General features: G+C 46.3%; 1 protein-coding gene across 1 annotated transcript in view; it reads right to left on the bottom strand.

The window, feature by feature from the left end:
* Window positions 1-18,591, bottom strand: part of POLR3E (RNA polymerase III subunit E) — a 214,166-nt gene that overhangs the window by 86,319 nt on the left and 109,256 nt on the right. Inside the window, exon 15 of the mRNA XM_078665125.1 lies at window positions 1,294-1,353. Within this exon, the coding sequence (XP_078521251.1) occupies window positions 1,294-1,353 (60 nt within the window). The remainder of the gene's footprint in view (window positions 1-1,293; window positions 1,354-18,591) is intronic.

Here is an 18,591-nt window from a genome sequence, read left to right as displayed (position 1 = left end):
ATCCACACAGTCCAGACAAGCACACCCAGCTAGAACAGCTGGTCCATCACACAAAAGTCTAGGATGTCCAGGTGTACCCCGTGAACTACAAACTTTGCTGGTTCATCTCACCTCCACTCGCTTGCTGTTTTGTCCCTGCTACACATCAGAGTGACTTCCGCACACATCAGATCAGTTTCCAGCTGCAGATCATGCCCTCTTTTACCAGGTCTTTGCACCAGCAAGTGAGATGCAGTTGTGGCCGCCAAGTTAACCAACGAGCAGCAGAATATAATTTAAGCACTTCTCAGCTCTCTTGCACAACAACTGTTGCCAAACAATGGCAAGTGCTAAATTGGGACTGTAGCTGTGGTAAAGCGACAGTACAGGATAGATTCTGACAGACTATTACTTCGGAGGCAAGAGTCTCAATGAAGAGGTGCTATTTTGCTGGCAAACTCTCTCGTGCCCACCATAAAATATTTTCCATTGTAAATTCCACATCCTTTGACATATTTTGTTGAGTTGCAGGATTGCAATCTTCACAAACCTCTCAAGATAGTCACTACCAAACAAAACAGTGTAGTCGTCAACAAAGCCCTGGAAAATCAAGTCACTTTTGAGTGATGTAACTGCTTGGAAGAATTAGGAGTGCATCATTTTCTTAAATATTAGATGCAGACCTATCTTCTGTTTTTTTTCATAATTTTCAATTTCCCAGAACCACTTAGACTAGATTGAAATGTTCCTCGTACAGACAGACCACATAATGGATGTCAGTTGTGGATTATGCACTCACAGCTATAGCAGTGCATTCTACATAGTCATTTCTCAAACTGATAAAGAGGCCATCTATGAATTGCCTATTGGATTGCATCAGAGGCACCAGATGTGAGCAAAAAGTCCACACAACATTAGAAACATCAGCTTAAATGCTACCTGCAAGAATCCCGATACCAGATGGGACTAACCACAACAGAAGTAATATAGAAGTTAAATTCCGGGATTTAAAAAAGTGACTTCAGAGCTCTAACCCACCCGGTTAGAGGTTTGGTAATAACTAAATCTTTCCATTCATACCGAGAACATCATATGGTACAGCATTCTGGTTACCTAGCTAGCCACCTACATATTTAAGATAATCACCAAACACTAGCAAAACAAAATGAAGCTGTATTTTATGGTTGCATTGCAAATGCAAAGAAAATAGAAGCTGTAGAGGTTCGTTGAGCATGTGACTCTGCAGAAAAGAAATCCTCATGAGAGTGGTTAGCCAAAGCCTTAAAGGCAGTTTCAAAAGAATGTCTCACTTACTTTGGTGACAGCAGCAACTTCTTTTCTCACCACCCAGCGGCCCTTTGTAAATTTCCACATCTCAAAGAAAGTGCAAAAACATAAATCAGTACAGAATATTGAAAACGTTTGCACAGCAACAAATGAAAGGTAGCCTGGCAACAATTTTAGCGATTGTTAACTGCATTCACTCTGTGCTGGTTAGAGGTAACTATTAAAAATGAAACAGCTTTCTTGAGTTGCTAATTGCACTGAACTTATGTCTCTTCCTGCTTGGTTCAATGAAACACTTGTCACCATCTTGTCTTGGTTGCTTGCCTGGAATCTTTCATTTACTTTAATAGTACCAACATAGAACTGAAGACCAGCACAGCTCTTAACACAGCAGCTGCATGTCAAGTAGGATTTGCAATAGTATAGTGTGTAGTGATCACTAGCAGGCAGATTACATAAATCTAGATGTACTAAGAATGATGCTCGAAATGTATATCTGGGACAGTGCTGGACAGCAGACAAAGTTTATTTTTACATTACACTTTTTTCCCTACATACATTTATCTCACATTGCATTTGTTTACTATTGACGGGACTGAGAGAAAGAATGATTGGATCGAAATCACACGATTTGTCAAATAAGCACATAAATGAGGATTCTAACCAAAGTCAGTGGGTTGGGAGGCAGGCAATTTAACAACTACTCCAAATTCCCTCCCAGGATATTTCCCACAGTGCCACACAGTGGTTTTATAACTTGTCTAGTGCCAAGGGGTCACCTCCGCAGTACACAGTATACTTTAAAGGGCGCTTTATCATAAAACAGTAGCACATGTAAACAGCATAGCTGCAAGCCTACTGGCATGGAAATGCCCCTCACAGAGTTCAGAGCCCATGAAGCAAAACGGTTTGCAATTTGATGAGTAAACTGCAATATGAAGAATACCAATCACCCAAAGGAAAATGTTGGAAGGAAAGAGAGCTCAATCCATGAAAAGCAAAGGCAAAATAATTATTCTCTCCCACCGAGGATTCTTTGTTTTAGAAATGCGATCCCAGCAAGAAAATACATACCTCAAAGCGGGGTAAACAGCACCTGCAGGCCATCATTGAGGGTCACCATGTGCAGAATAACCCATTTTCAAACACCTGCACATTTCAGTGAGGCATAGTTTACTAGAAAACATCTCATTTAGCACACATGAGAAAGGTCAAAGTGGGTGGAGATGAGACTGGTAGACGGCATTTGCGGCCACCACATATACATGTCGTTAATAATTTGAAAAATAATCAAACGGAGGGCAAATGGAGAAAGCTTGGAAGGGAGGTAGTGGATGGAATACAGGTTGCATGTGTCCTACCATCCTCCATACATTCTGCAATCATCATTAACTATTTGGTGGTAAAAGTGAAGGAAAACTGTGCGTCCCCAAAAGAGACCTGTCTGAGCCCATAGAGAGCAACAAAATATGTCTATTCATGTCACTTAAACACTCTGGACATGAAAAACGGCCTTCCAAAAAAAGCTGGAAACTTTGTGATTATTTTGGCAACACTTGTGCAACTTTTCAGGCCTATTAAGTATTTTGTATCAGAGGTGGGAATAGTATCTCGAAGTTTCTTCAAATGAGGAGAACAAGTTACTTACCTTCGGTAATGAATATGCTACTTACCAGTATGCATCTGTTCTTGGCATGTAGGGCTGCTAACATTCATATCTATTGCATAGATCGCCGCCTAGTGTTGGGTCCGGATGATTGCACATTGTTGTCCTGGAAGAGTCTTCGAAGTATCACGAGATAGGTGGCTCCTCCCCTGGACTACAGTGCGCATGGGCATCGACTCCATCCCCAGATTGTTTTTAGCCATTGTGGCAGAGATGGAGTGAAATAGGGTAAAGGATGTCCATGCTAATGATGAATGCAAGAGAGTATCTGCAGCCGCTACGGGCACCGGGGAGGAGGGCGGGCGATATGAATGTTAGCAGCCCTACATGCCAAGAACAGATGCATACTGGTAAGTAGCATATTCAGTTCGAGGCATGTGGGCTGCTAAATTCATATCTATTGCATAGAATTATAATAAATAAATAAATAAATAAATAATAATAGAATACATAGCAGTCCCTCCATTAAGGGCGGTTGCCCGTGCCAGTTGCAGAAGCTTGAAAAAGTGTCTTGAGAACAGCCTGTCCTACAGCTGCTTGCTGTTTGGAATGCACATCGACACAGTAATGTTTGGTAAATGTGTGTGGTGTAGACCATGTGGCTGCTCTACAAATGTCTTCTAAAGGAATGTTCCCCAGGAAAGCCATGGAGGCCCCCAACTTGCGTGTGGAGTGCGCCCTTGGGGGTATTGTTAAAGTACGCTTAGCTTTTTGATAACAGATTTGAATGCACTTAACAATCCATCTGGCTATTCCTGCTTTGGAAATGGGGTTGCCTTTGTGCTGTGCTGAGAAGGCAACAAAAAGTTGTTGTGTTTTCCTAAAGTGTTGTGTTCTGTCAATGTAGTACATCAACGCCCTCCTAACGTCCAATGTATGAAGCATTCTTTCCGCTACTGTTTGTGGGTTTTGGAAGAATGCGGGCAGGTCAATAGTTTGGTTGATATGAAACTGTGACACCACCTTAGGAAGGAATTTGGGGTTAGTGCGGAGCACTACCCTGTTGGAATGTATTTGGATGAATGGCTCTTGGATTGTGAGTGCTTGCAGCTCACTAACACGTCTGAGCGATGTAATAGCAATGAGAAAAGCCACTTTCCATGTCAGAAATTGAATTTCGCAGGAGTGCAGTGGCTCGAAAGGTGGGCCCATCAGCCTAGTGAGGACCACATTGAGGTTCCACACTGGAGCCGGTGGTGTTCTTGGAGGAATGACTCGCTTCAGTCCCTCCAGGAAGGCTTTAATGGCAGGCACCCTGAAAACAGAGAGATGCTGCCTATTCTGGAGATAAGCCGCTATGGCGGATAAATGTATCCGAATGGAAGCGTACGCTAGATTGCATTTGTAAAGATGTACCAAATAGCAGATGATGTTAGGAATGGATGCATCTAGCGGGTTGATATCGTGGTCTGTACAGTAAATGACAAACCGCTTCCATTTTGCTGCATAACAAGCTATAGTAGTGGGCTTTCTTGCCTCCCGGATGATGTCCATGCATTCAGGAGGCAGGTTGAGGTAGCCAAACTCTAAGACCTCAGGAGCCAGATCGCCAGATTGAGCTGTTGTGGATCTGGGTGCTGAATGTCGCCATGGTTCTGCGTCAAGAGCCTGGATGTGAGATGCAGCCTTTGATGCGGTACCACGGACAGTTCTAGAAACGTGGTGTACCATGGTTGGCGTGCCCATGTTGGAGCAACCAGGATGAGAGTCATCGAGTGTTGCTTTAGCTTTCTTGCCACCAGCGGAATGAGAGGCGCGGGGGGAAAAGCGTACGCAAATTTGCCTGACCAGTTCATCCATATCGCATTCCCTTGCGATTCCGGGTGAGGGAACCTGGCGGCAAAGCTTTGGCATTTTGCTTTTTCCTTTGTGGCAAACAGGTCTATCTCTGGATGACCCCACTGCTGGAAGTACGGGTGGAGTACTGATGGATGTATCTCCCACTCGTGCATTTGATGGCTGTATCTGCTGAGCAGATCCGCCATCTGATTGTCCTTGCCCGGGAGGTGTTCCGCCATGAGGAAAGTGTTCCTCTGAATGGCCCACTTCCACATGCTCTGAGCCAGATGAGACAGCTGTGGCGAGTGAGTACCTCCCTGCTTCTGGATGTAGTACATGGCTGTCATGTTGTCCGTCCGGATCAACACGACTTTGTTGCACAGATGTACTTTGAAGGACTTGAGCGCCATGAAGATTGCCATCAATTCCAGGTAGTTGATGTGCAACTTCTGTTGCTGGGTGGACCACAGTCCCTGCACAGTGTAGTGGAGCACATGAGCTCCCCACCCTTGGAGAGATGCGTCCGTGGTTAGGATAATCTGTGGCACTGGCTCTTGGAACGGTCGTCCCTTGCAAAGGTTGTGTGGATTCCACCAATGCAGAGAGTTGTATGCCCGACCGGTCACCAACACTAGGTCTGTCAGTTGTCCCTGAGCCTGTGTCCACTGATTTGCCAAGCATTCTTGGAGCGGACGCATGTGCAACCTCGCGTGCGGGACTATGAAGATGCAGGAGGCCATCATGCCTATCAACTGCATGAACACTCTCGCTGGTAGGGAGTGCTGTGGTCTGAACCTGTGGATCAGCGATTGAATGTTGTCGATCCTGACTGGGTTTGGCTGAGCCATAGCGGTCAGGGTGTTTATTGTCGCGCCCAGATACTGCCGCACATGGTTTGGTTGAAGGTGCGACTTCGGGTAGTTTAGCGAGAACCCCAGACTGTGAAGGAGGTGAATAGTGTGGGACATGTCCGCGGCGCACTGTTGTTCCGACTTTGCTTGAACAAGCCAGTCGTCTAGGTACGGGTAGACATGTATGTTCTGCCTCCTGAGGTGCGCCGCCACCGTCGCCAGACACTTTGTAAACACTCTGGGGGCAGTAGTCACCCCGAAGGGTAGGACTTTGAACTGATAGTGGCTGTTTTGAATGGTGAACCTGAGGTATTTTCTGTGGGATGGGTGGAGTGGGGTGTGGAAATAAGCATCCTTGAGGTCCAAGGTTGCTCGGAAGTCCCCTTGGTTTAGCAGAGGAAGAATTTGTTGAAGTGTTAGCAAGTGAAAGTGTTCTGACAGTATATACATGTTGAGGGGGCGTAGATCCAGAATGGGTCTGAGGGATCCGTCCTTTTTTGGGATGAGGAAGTACAGGGAATAGACTCCTGTTCCTTCCTCCTCCACTGGTACGAGCTCGATTGCGCCTTTTTGCAGCATCACCAGAACTTCTTGCTGCAATAAGTGCAAATGCTCTGCCGACATAGGACGGTGTCTTGGGGGAATGTTGGGAGGAGTGGATGTTAACTCCAAACAGTAACCGTACTGGATAAGTTTTCTCACCCACCTGTCTGTGGTGATGGACGTCCAGACTGGCAGGAACTGCTGGAGTCTCCCCCCGACAGGTGTTGGATGGTCGGGGGGCAGTGACAGAGAGTCACTGTTTGTTGGTGGCAGAGGAACAGGAGTTGTTGTTCCCTCTGCCTCTGCCCTTGGCACTGTTACCTCTGTAACCCCCTCTACCCTGCTTGGGGTACGAGGATTGTGCACCACCCTTTGTGAATTGTGTTTGTTGACCCAAGTGTCCTCTGGTAACACCACGTGCTCCTGAGCGACGAAAAGTGCTTCCCTTGAATTGTTGAGACTGAAGCGCCCCCATGGACTTAGCAGTCTCATTGTCCTTTTTAATCTTTTCAAGGGTGGTGTCAACATCTGGACCAAACAGTCTGTCAGGATTGACGGGCTGGTTGAGTATTGTTGTTTGAATGTCAGGTTTAAATCCAGATATGCGAAGCCAAGCTTGTCGCCTTAACATGACGCTAGTGTTAATTCCCCTAGCCGCTGTATCAGCCACATCAAGTGCACACTTTATTGCAGCATTTGAGATGAGCTTTCCCTCTTGTATGAGCATTTCGGCTGCTTCCTTAAACTCATCAGGTAGGTGTTGAAGGAGCTGTTCTAGGGTGTCGTAATGCGCCCTATCGTATCGTGCCAATAGTGCCTGTGTGTTCGCTATACGCCAGATATTGGCAGCCTGCGCAGCCACCCTTTTGCCGGATGCCTCAAGCACTTTCGACTCTTTGTCTGGGGGAGGAGCTTCACCCGTTGTTTGGGAGTTTGCCCTTTTGCGGGCATTGGCGACCACTAACGAATCCAGAGGCAACTGTCCCCGAATATATGCAGGGTCCCCAGGTGCCGGCCTGTATTTCTTCTCGATACGTGGGTTCACCACTCTCGCCCTGGTAGGTTCTTTAAAGATCTCTGGGGCATGTTTAAGGACACCTTTGAGCATAGGAAGTATTTTAACTGTTCTTTCTGAGACAGAGAAAGTGTCAAACAAAAAATCTTCCTCCACCGGGTCAGCATGCATGTCCACATCATGATTTGCTGCTGCCCGCTCTATCAAAGCATTAAATGCTGCCGAATCCTCTGTTGGTGATGTACGTGCCCCAAAACCTTGTGGATCTTGTACCACCTGATGTCCACCTTGGTCCCCAGTGTCATCATACTAGTCCTGTTGAACATCAGGGTCATTGTCAACTGGGAAATTGTATTGGTCATCTTGGTCATCATCCTCCCCTCCTGATTGGTTGGGGGAAGGTGATGGACTCCTTCTTGGTGGTGGCAGAATAGGTTCAACAAGGGCAGGAATGTCCTGTGCCGGCCTTTTCTTTTTCAGTGGAATAACATAGGATTCCAGTGGTTGGGAAGTGATTTTCCTTTTGTAGAGGGTCAATTTCCCCGTTTGGGCATCGATGTAATGCTCAGATTGGTCTTCTGAGGCTTGATGTCGATCCAAGCGGCTCTTTTGCGTCGAAGGATCCGACGTGTCAGCGATTTTCGGGCACCGATCTGGGCGCAAATGCCTTCGGTGCCACCTTAGGTGGCAGAGTGTAGAGAAGCTTGGTCGAGGTCTTCGGAGGTGTGTCCACCGATTTCGGAGCCGACGGCGTGGAAGCCGTTGATGACAAAGTCTTCTCCCGAATACGCTTGAGGGAGTCGGTGACCTGCTTGGTGAAGGAAGCAGAGGGTTTTGTAACCGACGGCCGATGTTCGGTAGCATCGGAGTCCCTCGGTGTCGACGATATTTCCGCCGACGAATCTTCGGCTCTAACGGGTCGCGACTCTGTTGTAGGCTTTGGCGCCGACGCCGTAGCTGCAGATCCGGCATCCTTGTGCCGATGCGAAGTGCCTCCGGCCTTCGGGTCGTGGCTTTTAGTCGACTTTGGTTCGACTGCGCGTTTACTTGTAGGCGCCGTAGTAGCGTCCGAAGGTGTGTCAACAGTCTTAGATGACCGCGCCGGAGCAACCGTGGTCGACACTTGATGGACGGCCTTCTTAGAGGATGGTTCCTTGGGCACCTTCTGTGGCGCTGTCGACTCGACAGCCTTCTTCGACTTTGGTGGACCGGAGGGCGACGGAGTCGATGAAGGAGCAGGCTTTGATAGTTTGTTGTACGTCGGCCATTTTAGGTGTTGTCGAATCCGATGGTTTCGGTTTTGGCTGGATGTCGGCCATCTTTGGCGCCGTCGAATCCGAAGGTTTTGGTTTCGGTTTCGATACGTGAAATGGCGGTTCCGCTTGAGTGTCCGTGGCCGGGCCAGAAGGCGGGGCCGGGGATAGCGGTGCAGGGTCGTGGGTAAGGCCGAGTGGCGATCCCGTGACCTGAGCCTGAGTCATGTAGCTTTCGGGGCATAGCTCTTCCTCTGAGCTATCTTCCGCGGCCCCATAAACTTCTTCTTCGTCCCCTACCTCCTCGACGTATTCAAGGTCTTGGCCCTGTCCTTCGACGTGTTCTTCGGGATCGGCCTGGACCTCCGTCGACTGTGGTGAAATCTGGAGATGATGGCTACAGCCTTCTTCTGCGGGGTCGTCGAATATGTTGTCGGGTGCCGGTGCCGCTCGCTGTGCCTCGAGGCGCGCCGCGCGCCGATGCTTGAGCGTCTTCTTTGACCCGAACTTAGAGCAGGCCATACAGTTTTCTTCATTGTGGTCCGGTGAGAGGCATTTATTACAGACCGGATGCACGTCGATATGTGGATATTTGGATCCACAGACGGGGCAGAACTTGAACGGGCTCCGCTCCATGTTAAGTTCGTCGGGGTCTTGCTGCGACGAGAGGGCCTCGATGTCCGAAGAGTTACTCGACTTCGCAGATTTCCGGCTCAGAGAGTCGGACGATGCTCGAGACCGTACGCAAACAATACCGACGCAGGTAACGAAGGCCTTTTGGCCTTAAGAACAAAGTTTTTTCGGTTCCGACACGGAGACGTCGAAACCACATCCGAACCCAATGGCGGAAAAAAACCAATCTGGGGATGGAGTCGATGCCCATGCGCACTGTAGTCCAGGGGAGGAGCCACCTATCTCGTGATACTTCGAAGACTCTTCCAGGACAACAATGTGCAATCATCCGGACCCAACACTAGGCGGCGATCTATGCAATAGATATGATTTTAGCAGCCCACATGCCTCGAACCAATGTATCTGTTAGAGACATAGGTTAGTTACAGATTCCTTACTATAGAATTTCCCCCATGCATCAGACTGGATGCGGATAATTCTTTCTCAGCAGTACCCCATCGTGGCGGTAGGTGGCGTTGGTCGACTCCGCGTCCGTCATCAGCGTCGCTGGACCCAAGCTTGGTTTGTTAACCACCACTGCAGCTGTTGTGCAGTTCCCTCTGAGATATGGACGTAGTCAGAAAGATCCCCCTGATGCTGCGCCCACTGAACTTCAGGTTCCAATGCAGAGCCCGCATATGCCATCTAGCATGATCCACCAGCAGGATGCAAGAGGCCATGAGGCCCAGCAGCTTCAGGGTCATTCTCACGAAATCCAGGATAGAGGCTGAAACATCAGTATCATACCCGAATATCCTGGACTCACTGCTCGGGATGATAGGCCCGAAATTGCACTGTGTCCTGAACCGCCCGATGCAATGGAGAGTCTGAGAGGGAGTTAGGCTTGACTTCAGCATGTTGATAGTGTACCCCAGCGAATGCAGGAGGTCCGCCGTAGTCTGGAGGTGGGAGACGACAGCCTGGGGCAAGCTCGCCTTCAACAGCCAGTCTAAGGAGTCGATCAACGCCACCTCCCCATGCGCAGGGCTACTGCTGAGAAGAAATTCACCTGATCCAGTCTGACGCCCAGGGGAAATTCTAGTGTAAGTAATCTATAACTAACTGTCTCTTTCAGGTTTCCATCTCAACCTCAAAGAGCATATTAGAAGCCTTCCCTACTAAACATCAATGGTTCGAGGGGTCATAAAGATAAAAAGAATATGCACTTTCCCGCACCCCCATCCCAAAGAACAAATCTCTTTGGGAATTGTACAACCGTAATCTCAAGCATTTGAGTGTTACAGTAGTGTAGCATCAAAGATGTATGCTGACCTAAAATTGCATTTTGCTCTATTCAAAATTATGAGGGAGAAAACTAAGTGAAATGATTAAGCTGGCTCTTAAACTGCCCTATATGCCGACTGGCAGGTTATATTGGCAGCAAACAACATCTACATATTCATGATAAATTCCTGGAACAAATGCAGCAAAGCAGTAGCTACTAAGAGATTTATAATCAAACTTGTGAGAATGCGATCAGCAGATAGGATGTCTGGATGTCAATAACCTTTAAAAAGGTTGACACTGCAGTGCAATAGCACAATAGTTAAAATATTATAAATTATTATTTCTTGACATTCCAAAACACACAAGGTTTCAAGATGTAAATACTGGTGCCAATTGTAACCTATTTATCTCCCTCAACTGTATATGCTGGGCTCAGACCTCTGCTAAAAGTAAGAATTAACTTCTTCTTTAAATGTAAAGTACCTATAATTTACTTATGTGCTTAAGAGTGGCTCTCCTTCAAAGCGTGGCTATGTTCAGGGCTGATGAATGGGAGTGTTTTGGTATGTTTCAAAATGGAAATATCTTTTTATCCTTTTTTTTAATGACAATTAACGGTAACACAGAAATGTGGCATGAATTGGGTCAGAGCAGAAGATCATGGTACTCTTTCTTTTTCACTGATATGGTATTGAGAAAGCAGCGGCACTGGAGGAATAGAGAAGCTCTTGTACAACCCTAGTGAAAAAAAGCAGTTGTGAGTGAAATTTATGACAACTTGTTTAAGAAGGATTGGTGATATAGATCTTGAGGTCAGCCTTCACAGGATGTTACACTACGGAAAGGTCATGCCAAACAAATCAGAATATGATGGGGACACTTAAATACCTCAAGGGTGTAAACACAGATTGGAAAAAGCAAGTTTATCTGATAACTTGTGTAACTTTAAAAGAAGGCATTGAGACTTAAGACGTATAGACAGAATGGTCAGGAATGCCTTTTTCATTGAAAGGTTGTGAAACTATTTCCAGTAGACGTGCAGGTATTAAATAACAATTGTAGCATGCTTCATCAAGACACATGATGGACAGCATGAACTATTCGGGTACGATTAAAGAAAGAGATGGAGACAGTCTTCCTTGTTCAAGCAGACAGAAATACGTGTAACACAGAATACATTTTCTCATCTGCCATCAATATCGGTGTATTTAAACGTACTTTAACTCATCCCTCTTTCCTTAACTCTCCAACAACAAAGCACCATAGAGTAAAGACAAACCTCTTCAGGGAACACTACATCACAGTGCATTAACCATCCACAACCCAGCTTCCTCTCCTTAGACTTGTTGAATGAAAGCTGACCACGTACAGCACTCTGCTGCCTTTTGCTAGGTTTGTGCTATAGAAGGATTATGTTACTTACCCTATAAGCATCTGTTCTTGGCATGTAGTTCTGGAGATTCACATAATGTGCATACTAGTGATGTGCCAGGATGTGTGCAAGTTGCTTTTTCTTCGAATTCATTTTACGAGTCACAAGGTAACAGGACTCCGCCTCATGGTGATAATAGGCATGGACTTCAACTCCATTGTTACTGCTTTCCCTCAGGTGGATGAGAATGGAGTGGGAGTAGGAGAGTGTATAAAAGGAATTGCAATGGCTACATGTGTCCAGGGAAGAGGGAGGGTGCATGTGAATCTACAGCACTACATGCCAAGAACAGATGCTAACAGGGTAAGTAATATAATCCATTAGAGGCATGAGCGGCGGTAGATACACATGCCTTTCATAGACTGAAAAGCAGTGCCTTCCAAAAGCGACTGCTAACCTGTGGGCATTGCAGTTGTCTGAAAAAGTGTACCCAGCACTGCCTGACCTACATTAGCTTGTTGGTGTGCTAGAACATCCGCACAATAATGTTTAGTGAAAGTGTGTGGTGTAGAGAATGTAGCTGCTTTACGTATGTTAGCAACGGAGATCTTTCCCAGGAAAAGCCATAGAAGCCCCTATTTTATGAGTAGAGTGTGCAATAGGGGTTGTAGGTAAAGGTCTTTGATGTAACATGTCTGAATACATTTAATTATCCATCTAGAAATGCTTGATTTAGATATGGGTTTTGCTTTTTGAGGGGGTGAAAACGCAACAAAGAGCTTTTTGGGTTCACGGAAATCTTTGACTCTGTCCATATAATTCATTAGAGCTGTTTTACCATCTAGTGTATTAGAAGCCTTCTCCGCACCAGAGTCTGGTTGAGGAAAGAAAACCTTTAACTCAACTCACTGGTTAAGGTGGAAATGTGAATCCCCTTTGGAAGGAATTTTGGGTTGGTTCCAAGGACCACCATATCCCTGTGTAGTTGAAAAAAAGGATCTTCTAAGGCTAATGCATGGAGCTCACTGACATGTCCAAGTGAAGTAATGGCAACCAAAAAGGAAACCTTCCAAGAGAGAAATTGGAGGGGACAAAACAATTATGTAGCGGTTCAAATGGTGGGCCCATAAGTGGGGTGAGAATAATATTGAGATTCCATGCAGGTGGGATTCAGGGTGGAATTACTCTTTTAAGGCCTTCCATAAAGGCCTAAATAACTGGCCCTTTGAACAAAGTTTAGTGTTGTCCGTTTTGTAGACAGGTAGCCACTGCAGCTAGATATAAGCATATTAAAGTGTAGGCGAGCACAGAGAGCTGTAAACGAAGAAGATAACAAACAATGTTTTGCACAGTTACATTAAATAGATCAATGTGCTTATTATGGCAGTAAAAGACAAATCCTTTCCATTTAGCGGCGTAATATGCTCTAGTTGTAGTGCTACGAGCTTCTTTAAGAATTGTCACACATTCAATTTGAAGATTTAGGTAACTGAATGCTATGAGCTCAGGAGCCAAAATCGCAAGGTTGAGTTCCTTTGGACTTGTTTGCATGATTTCTCTATGGTTCTGAGTGAGAAGGTCCAGGTTGCCGTGAAGCTTCTCGTGGGGACTTACAGAGAGTTCAAGTAGTGTCGTGAACCATGGTAGACTAGCCAAGTGGGAGCTACTAGAATGAGGGTGAGAGATTTCTGCCTTAGCCTCCGAACTAGAAACAAAAGAAGGAGAGGCGGAAAAGCATAGGCAAATATCTCTGACCAGTTCATACACAGAGCATTGCCCTTTGATAGTGGTTGTGGGAACCTGGAGGCAAAGTTTGGGCATGTTGTGTTGTCTGCAGTTGCTACAACTGCAATCTGTGGAACCCCCCAATTGTGGAAGTATGGGAGGAGTTCCCACTCATGGACTTGTTGCCGCATCCTGCTGAGGATGTCGGCAAAATCGTTTTGATCCTGGGAGGAGTTCTATTAACAGATGGATGTTGTGATGTGTTGCCCAACGCCAAGCGGTCTGAGATAGGCATGATAGCTATAGAAAGTGTGTGTCCCCCGTTTTTGTACATAGTACATGGACGTCTTATTGTCCGTCTGGACTAAGACAACTTTGCCTATTAGGTGAAGTAGGAACGATCTTAACGCTAGGCGAAGAGCTTGAAACTCAAAGTAGAGAAAATGCTCTGACAGGATGTAATGATTTAAGGGCCGGAGATCTAAGATGGGCCGTAGTGGGCCCTCCTTTTTGGGGGTGAGAAAGTATAGGGAGTATACCCCCGATCATTGAGGCTGAAGAGGGACGGGCTCTATAGCTCGTTTGAGCAAAAGAGCTTGCACCTTTTTTGAGCAGGTTTTGATGTTCCACAGAGATTTTGTGAGTTGGAATGCTTGGAGGCATGGTAATGAGCTCCAGACAATAACCATGTTAGATAATGTCCAACACCCACTGATCCAATGTTATGGATCGCTAGGAGGGGATAAATGTTTGTAGTCAAACCCTGACAGCTGTTAAATAATTGGAGGGAAGGAGAAGGGAGTCACTGTTTAGTGGTGGGTGGGACACCACATGAGCAAGCACCTTTACCACGACCTTTGGAGTGATTACCCCTGTATATGCCCTTGAAAAAGCCTTGTGAGGGGGAATTGTGATTTTGTGGTCGATGTGAGGAAGAAGAGGCATCGGAAGAAGTTGCTTTCGAGTCTGCCCTAAATGAGGAGCAGCGAAAAGGAGCCATGGGGAGCGAGATTCTCGATCGCACCCAGGGATTTAGCACCCTCTGTGTCCTCCATTTTTTCTAATGCTTGGTCACTTGCGGACCAAACCGGTGTTCCTTGTCAATTGGGACATTTAAGAGTGTTTGCTGAAATTCCAGCTTGAAGACAGATATGAGCAGCCAAGCATGTCTGAGTAGCAACACACTGGTATTAAAACACCTGGCAACTAAATCTGTGGAATCTAGGGCACACCTAATCAAATTATTAGAAATTAGTTTGTCCCCTTGTACTAGTTCCTGCCCTTTTTTTCCAACGTTCCTCTGGGAGGTACTGGAAGAATTCCTTCATTATGTCCAGTGGGTGCGATCATACCTGGCTCATAGACCTTGTGTAGTTGCAATTCACCAGTGATTAGCAGACTGTGCACCTACTGCTTTCCCTGAAGCAATCAATCAGCTTAGACACGATCAAAAGGTGGGGAGTAAATTGTAGTTTGGAATTATGTCTTTTTCGGGCTTTGGACACAACAAATCAATCAGGGGGAAGTTGCCTTTGGATGTAAATAGGGTCTGAGGGTGTCTATATGTATTTTTTGTTGACCTTGGGAGTGATAATGCTTGCTCTGGCAGGGTCTTTAAAGAAGCCATCGGTGTGACGTATCATGCCTTTTAACGTAGGGAGATATTGGGTAGCCCTATGTGTAGTGGATAGGGTTTCAAAGAGGAAATCCTTTTGGTACACTGCAGCCCTGCTGATGAGTTCCTGATGTAAGGTGGTGTCATCAGGAGGCAATGGTATAGCAAGGTACAGGTCCAGATCGGTGTCACCTTGGGGGTCAACATCATAATCTGGTTAGGTATATGTGGGCTGTGGAGGATCATAAGAATCATACAACCTCCTCCCCCCCCCCTCACTCCCAATATCCACCTGTGAAGGAATGTTGGGATCCTTGTGGAGAAATATCTACGGGATCACCCTGAAAATGAGGTGGAGATGATCAAGGTGGTGGAGGTGATGGAATGAAGGGTGGAGGAGGAGGTAGTTTGCGAAGTAGGTGGAGTGAGAGTCTGAATTTAACCATTAGGCTACAGAGTCTAAACTTAACCACTAGGCTACAAGTGGCTTCCTTGAGAAGTAGGTGGAGGAGGGTGCAAGGGACTTACAGCCTAGTCGGTCTTCCTTTTTTTAACAGGCACCAACAAGTCTATTGCTTCTCCAAAGGAAAGTTGGCGCTTTGATGGGGGAGCCGCTGACTTCACAGTCTTGGCTAAGATGCGGCCAGTCGGAGGCTGTATGTGCAACTGTTTTTGGCATGGATCAAGTTATTCCTGCATTGTCTGGAGGATTGGTTTGACAGGAGTACTGGGAACGATTTCGTTGAGTCTCAACATTTTCGGTGCCCAGAGTGATTTTGGTACCAAAGTGGTCGGAGATAAAGCCGAAGATCGGCTCAGTGCAGAAGCCAATGGCTTTGTCCGTGCTTTCGGTGTTGAGTTCGAGGGCAGGACACCATAGCAGCTCTTCGATGCAGACGTTGGCCTGCTGGCAATGGTGGCCCAGGAGCAGTATGTTCAGTCGGAACGGACTGTTTTTTGGGGGGCAGGATGGGGGATGTTCGTACTCACGGTACGCTGACCCCTGTGGAAGGTCCTGTATCTGGAGGTTGATCTCCAATCAGTGTTGGAGCCATCTATGGAAAAAGCCTCTTCTTCGGCCGCAGAGGCATCGTGGAGTTCCTCCTCCTTTGCCTCAACTTGCTGTTGACTGAAGATGTCGGGTGTCTCTTCGACTGCCCTACACTGCATCTCCCTGCGACATACCCTTTGGTCAGGCAAGGTTTTCTTCGACCAAAACGATCGGCAGGCCTCGCAGACTTCTTCTTTGATCGGAAGACAAGCACAGGTTGCAAACCTGATGAATGTTGGTTCGCGGGTACTTGGCGTGGCACTCAGACAGACGGAATGGAGTTTATTCCATCAGCAGGGCATTTTAAGGCAAAGCTGGCAAGATAAAAAGATAAGCCCGGAAGGGGAAGGCCCGGAGACCGCGGTTAGATCGTGCTAATCTGGCAGACAATAGTTTTCCAGATTTTTGAAATGCAAAGATGGGAACACGTTCGATGATAATACCGACGAGGGTTAGGGTGGATTACCAACCGAAAGAATTCCGAAACGTTCTCCAATTGTAGCACAGTAATGCACGTCCACAGCAGACGACGGAAATAAAACAATGTAACAATGGAGTTAATGCCCATTATCACCAGGAGGAGGAGTCACTTTACCTTGTCACTCGAAAGACTTCTTTGAAGAAAAACAATTTGCACACATCAAGACCCTAGATGGCAGGAGTATGCAACGCACGTGTATCTACAGTCAAACGTGCCTCGAACATCTCATGTACATAAATATCTATATAAGGTCACCAAGAGTAGCCACAGGGGTTTGCCAGCAGTTACAAACTACAATTATACATAGACGGGTCCTGAAGCTCACATTTTCCTTTCATACTTGAATCTGATATGCGGGGGTTCATATGTCCTGACATCTCCCAACAAGCGGACTATTTATGCTACAGCACAGAAAGGGGTAAGGGTACTTGAATGCAAATAAAAAAAATAACTCCCTATGAGGAAACTCATGTAAACTAGCATTTTCAATGCCGTCACACATACTTTCTACACAAATCCATTGTCGCGTTCCTGTGTCAAAAGAACGCAGGGCTGGGACGTGTACACTCTCCTCTATGCCCAGGTCAGTACAGACAATGTAGTAGAGAGCCTGGCAGGTGACAGCACTACATTTCCCAAAAGGCAATTGGGCCTAGCAGAGTACGAAATAAGACTTTTCCAGTGGCCCGCCCACTATATGAGAGATTCCGGGACAAGGGGAAGGCGCTTGACAATCTCCCATGTTTCGCGATGGAAAGCGGACACTTTCCTTCCCGCTAGGATTTGTTTTGGGTCCAAGCCGTGAATTTCCTTGAGGACTTCAAAAGACCCCCGCCGTTCCGTTTACAGCGTGATTGCTGTGATCCTGTGCTGTGATCCTGGCTCCATGTCCCTTGAACGCCTTCGGCAAGATTTCTGTTGCCGGCGGGCGGAGAGAGAGTAATTAGTACACGTGCAGCGTTCTCAGTGAGGACGGCAAACTTCAGTCGCGTCTCCCGGCGAGGTACTTTACAAACATGCGCTGTTTATTTCAGCGCGGAAGGTCGTTACTCCGTTCAAGTCTCCCGGCGAGGAGACTCCAGGTACCGTGGTTTGGATAATGTCTGAACAAAGCAAAGTTGTGGTATACCCGATTTCTTCAGGTTCTAAAGACCTTTGTACATTATTGCTTTATTCTCGCAATAAGCCTTTTAATTTACAGTTCTCAGTTGTCCCATACCCCGGTGAAAACTAGCCAGTGGAATGAACTTGAAGAGTCGTAGAATTTCTACTGTACAAGACTAATGGGGATGTTGTTACGTACAAGCTGTGAAGTAACAGTCTAATTGATTGGCATTCTGGCCAGAACATTGGAGGGTTTCCTGAGATTCTGGCTGCTGTATTTTCCTTTCCAAGGAGCATTATTAGTATCTGCTGGTAATCTCTCTTTGCTTGACTTATGACTTTTGGTTACTATTGCTGTAGTCTAATATATTCCCATACTGTTTGTAATTATCTTCTTTTATATTTTACCTGCAGTGTCACTGATTATACAACTAGACCAGACCTAGGACATACAAGGGCCCAACAGGATTTCTTATTTTGTCCCCTTCCCTTTTCCCTTGGGCGCTATCTTCCCTAGCTGTGTGTGGTCATACTGGGAAGGGTAGAGTTCAGGCGAGGAGGGAGGATTCTCTGCACGGCATCGTTCCTACTGGCTGCTAAGCCGAGGTTAGTGGAAAATTACTCACTCTTGTGCTACTTGCAACCGGACATCCATTTGCTGAAAAATGCGGGAGAAAAGAAACATGGTCATGTCATTTTAAATTGTAAATGAATACAAGACTCCGTAGAAAGGCTCACTTAAATATAACTCACGTCTCCCCTCCTACAAGTTCCAGCAAAATCTAAATTTATGTATTTTTTATACACAATCTGGATGATTTAATTTTGGCCACATTTAAACATTTTAGGGATTGAGATTTCCAATCGCGAATCTTTGCAAATCGCAATTAGTAATTTGCAATTCCTAATGTATTAAACAGTTTGAGTTTAATTTAGCGACTCCTAATAGGGTTGCAATTGAACTACCTCAT

Source organism: Lissotriton helveticus, chromosome 10 (genome assembly GCF_964261635.1).
Source record: "Lissotriton helveticus chromosome 10, aLisHel1.1, whole genome shotgun sequence".
Classification (NCBI taxonomy): domain Eukaryota; kingdom Metazoa; phylum Chordata; class Amphibia; order Caudata; family Salamandridae; genus Lissotriton; species Lissotriton helveticus.
Note: the sequence above shows the minus strand (reverse complement) of the source record. Positions and strands in the feature narration are given on the sequence as shown.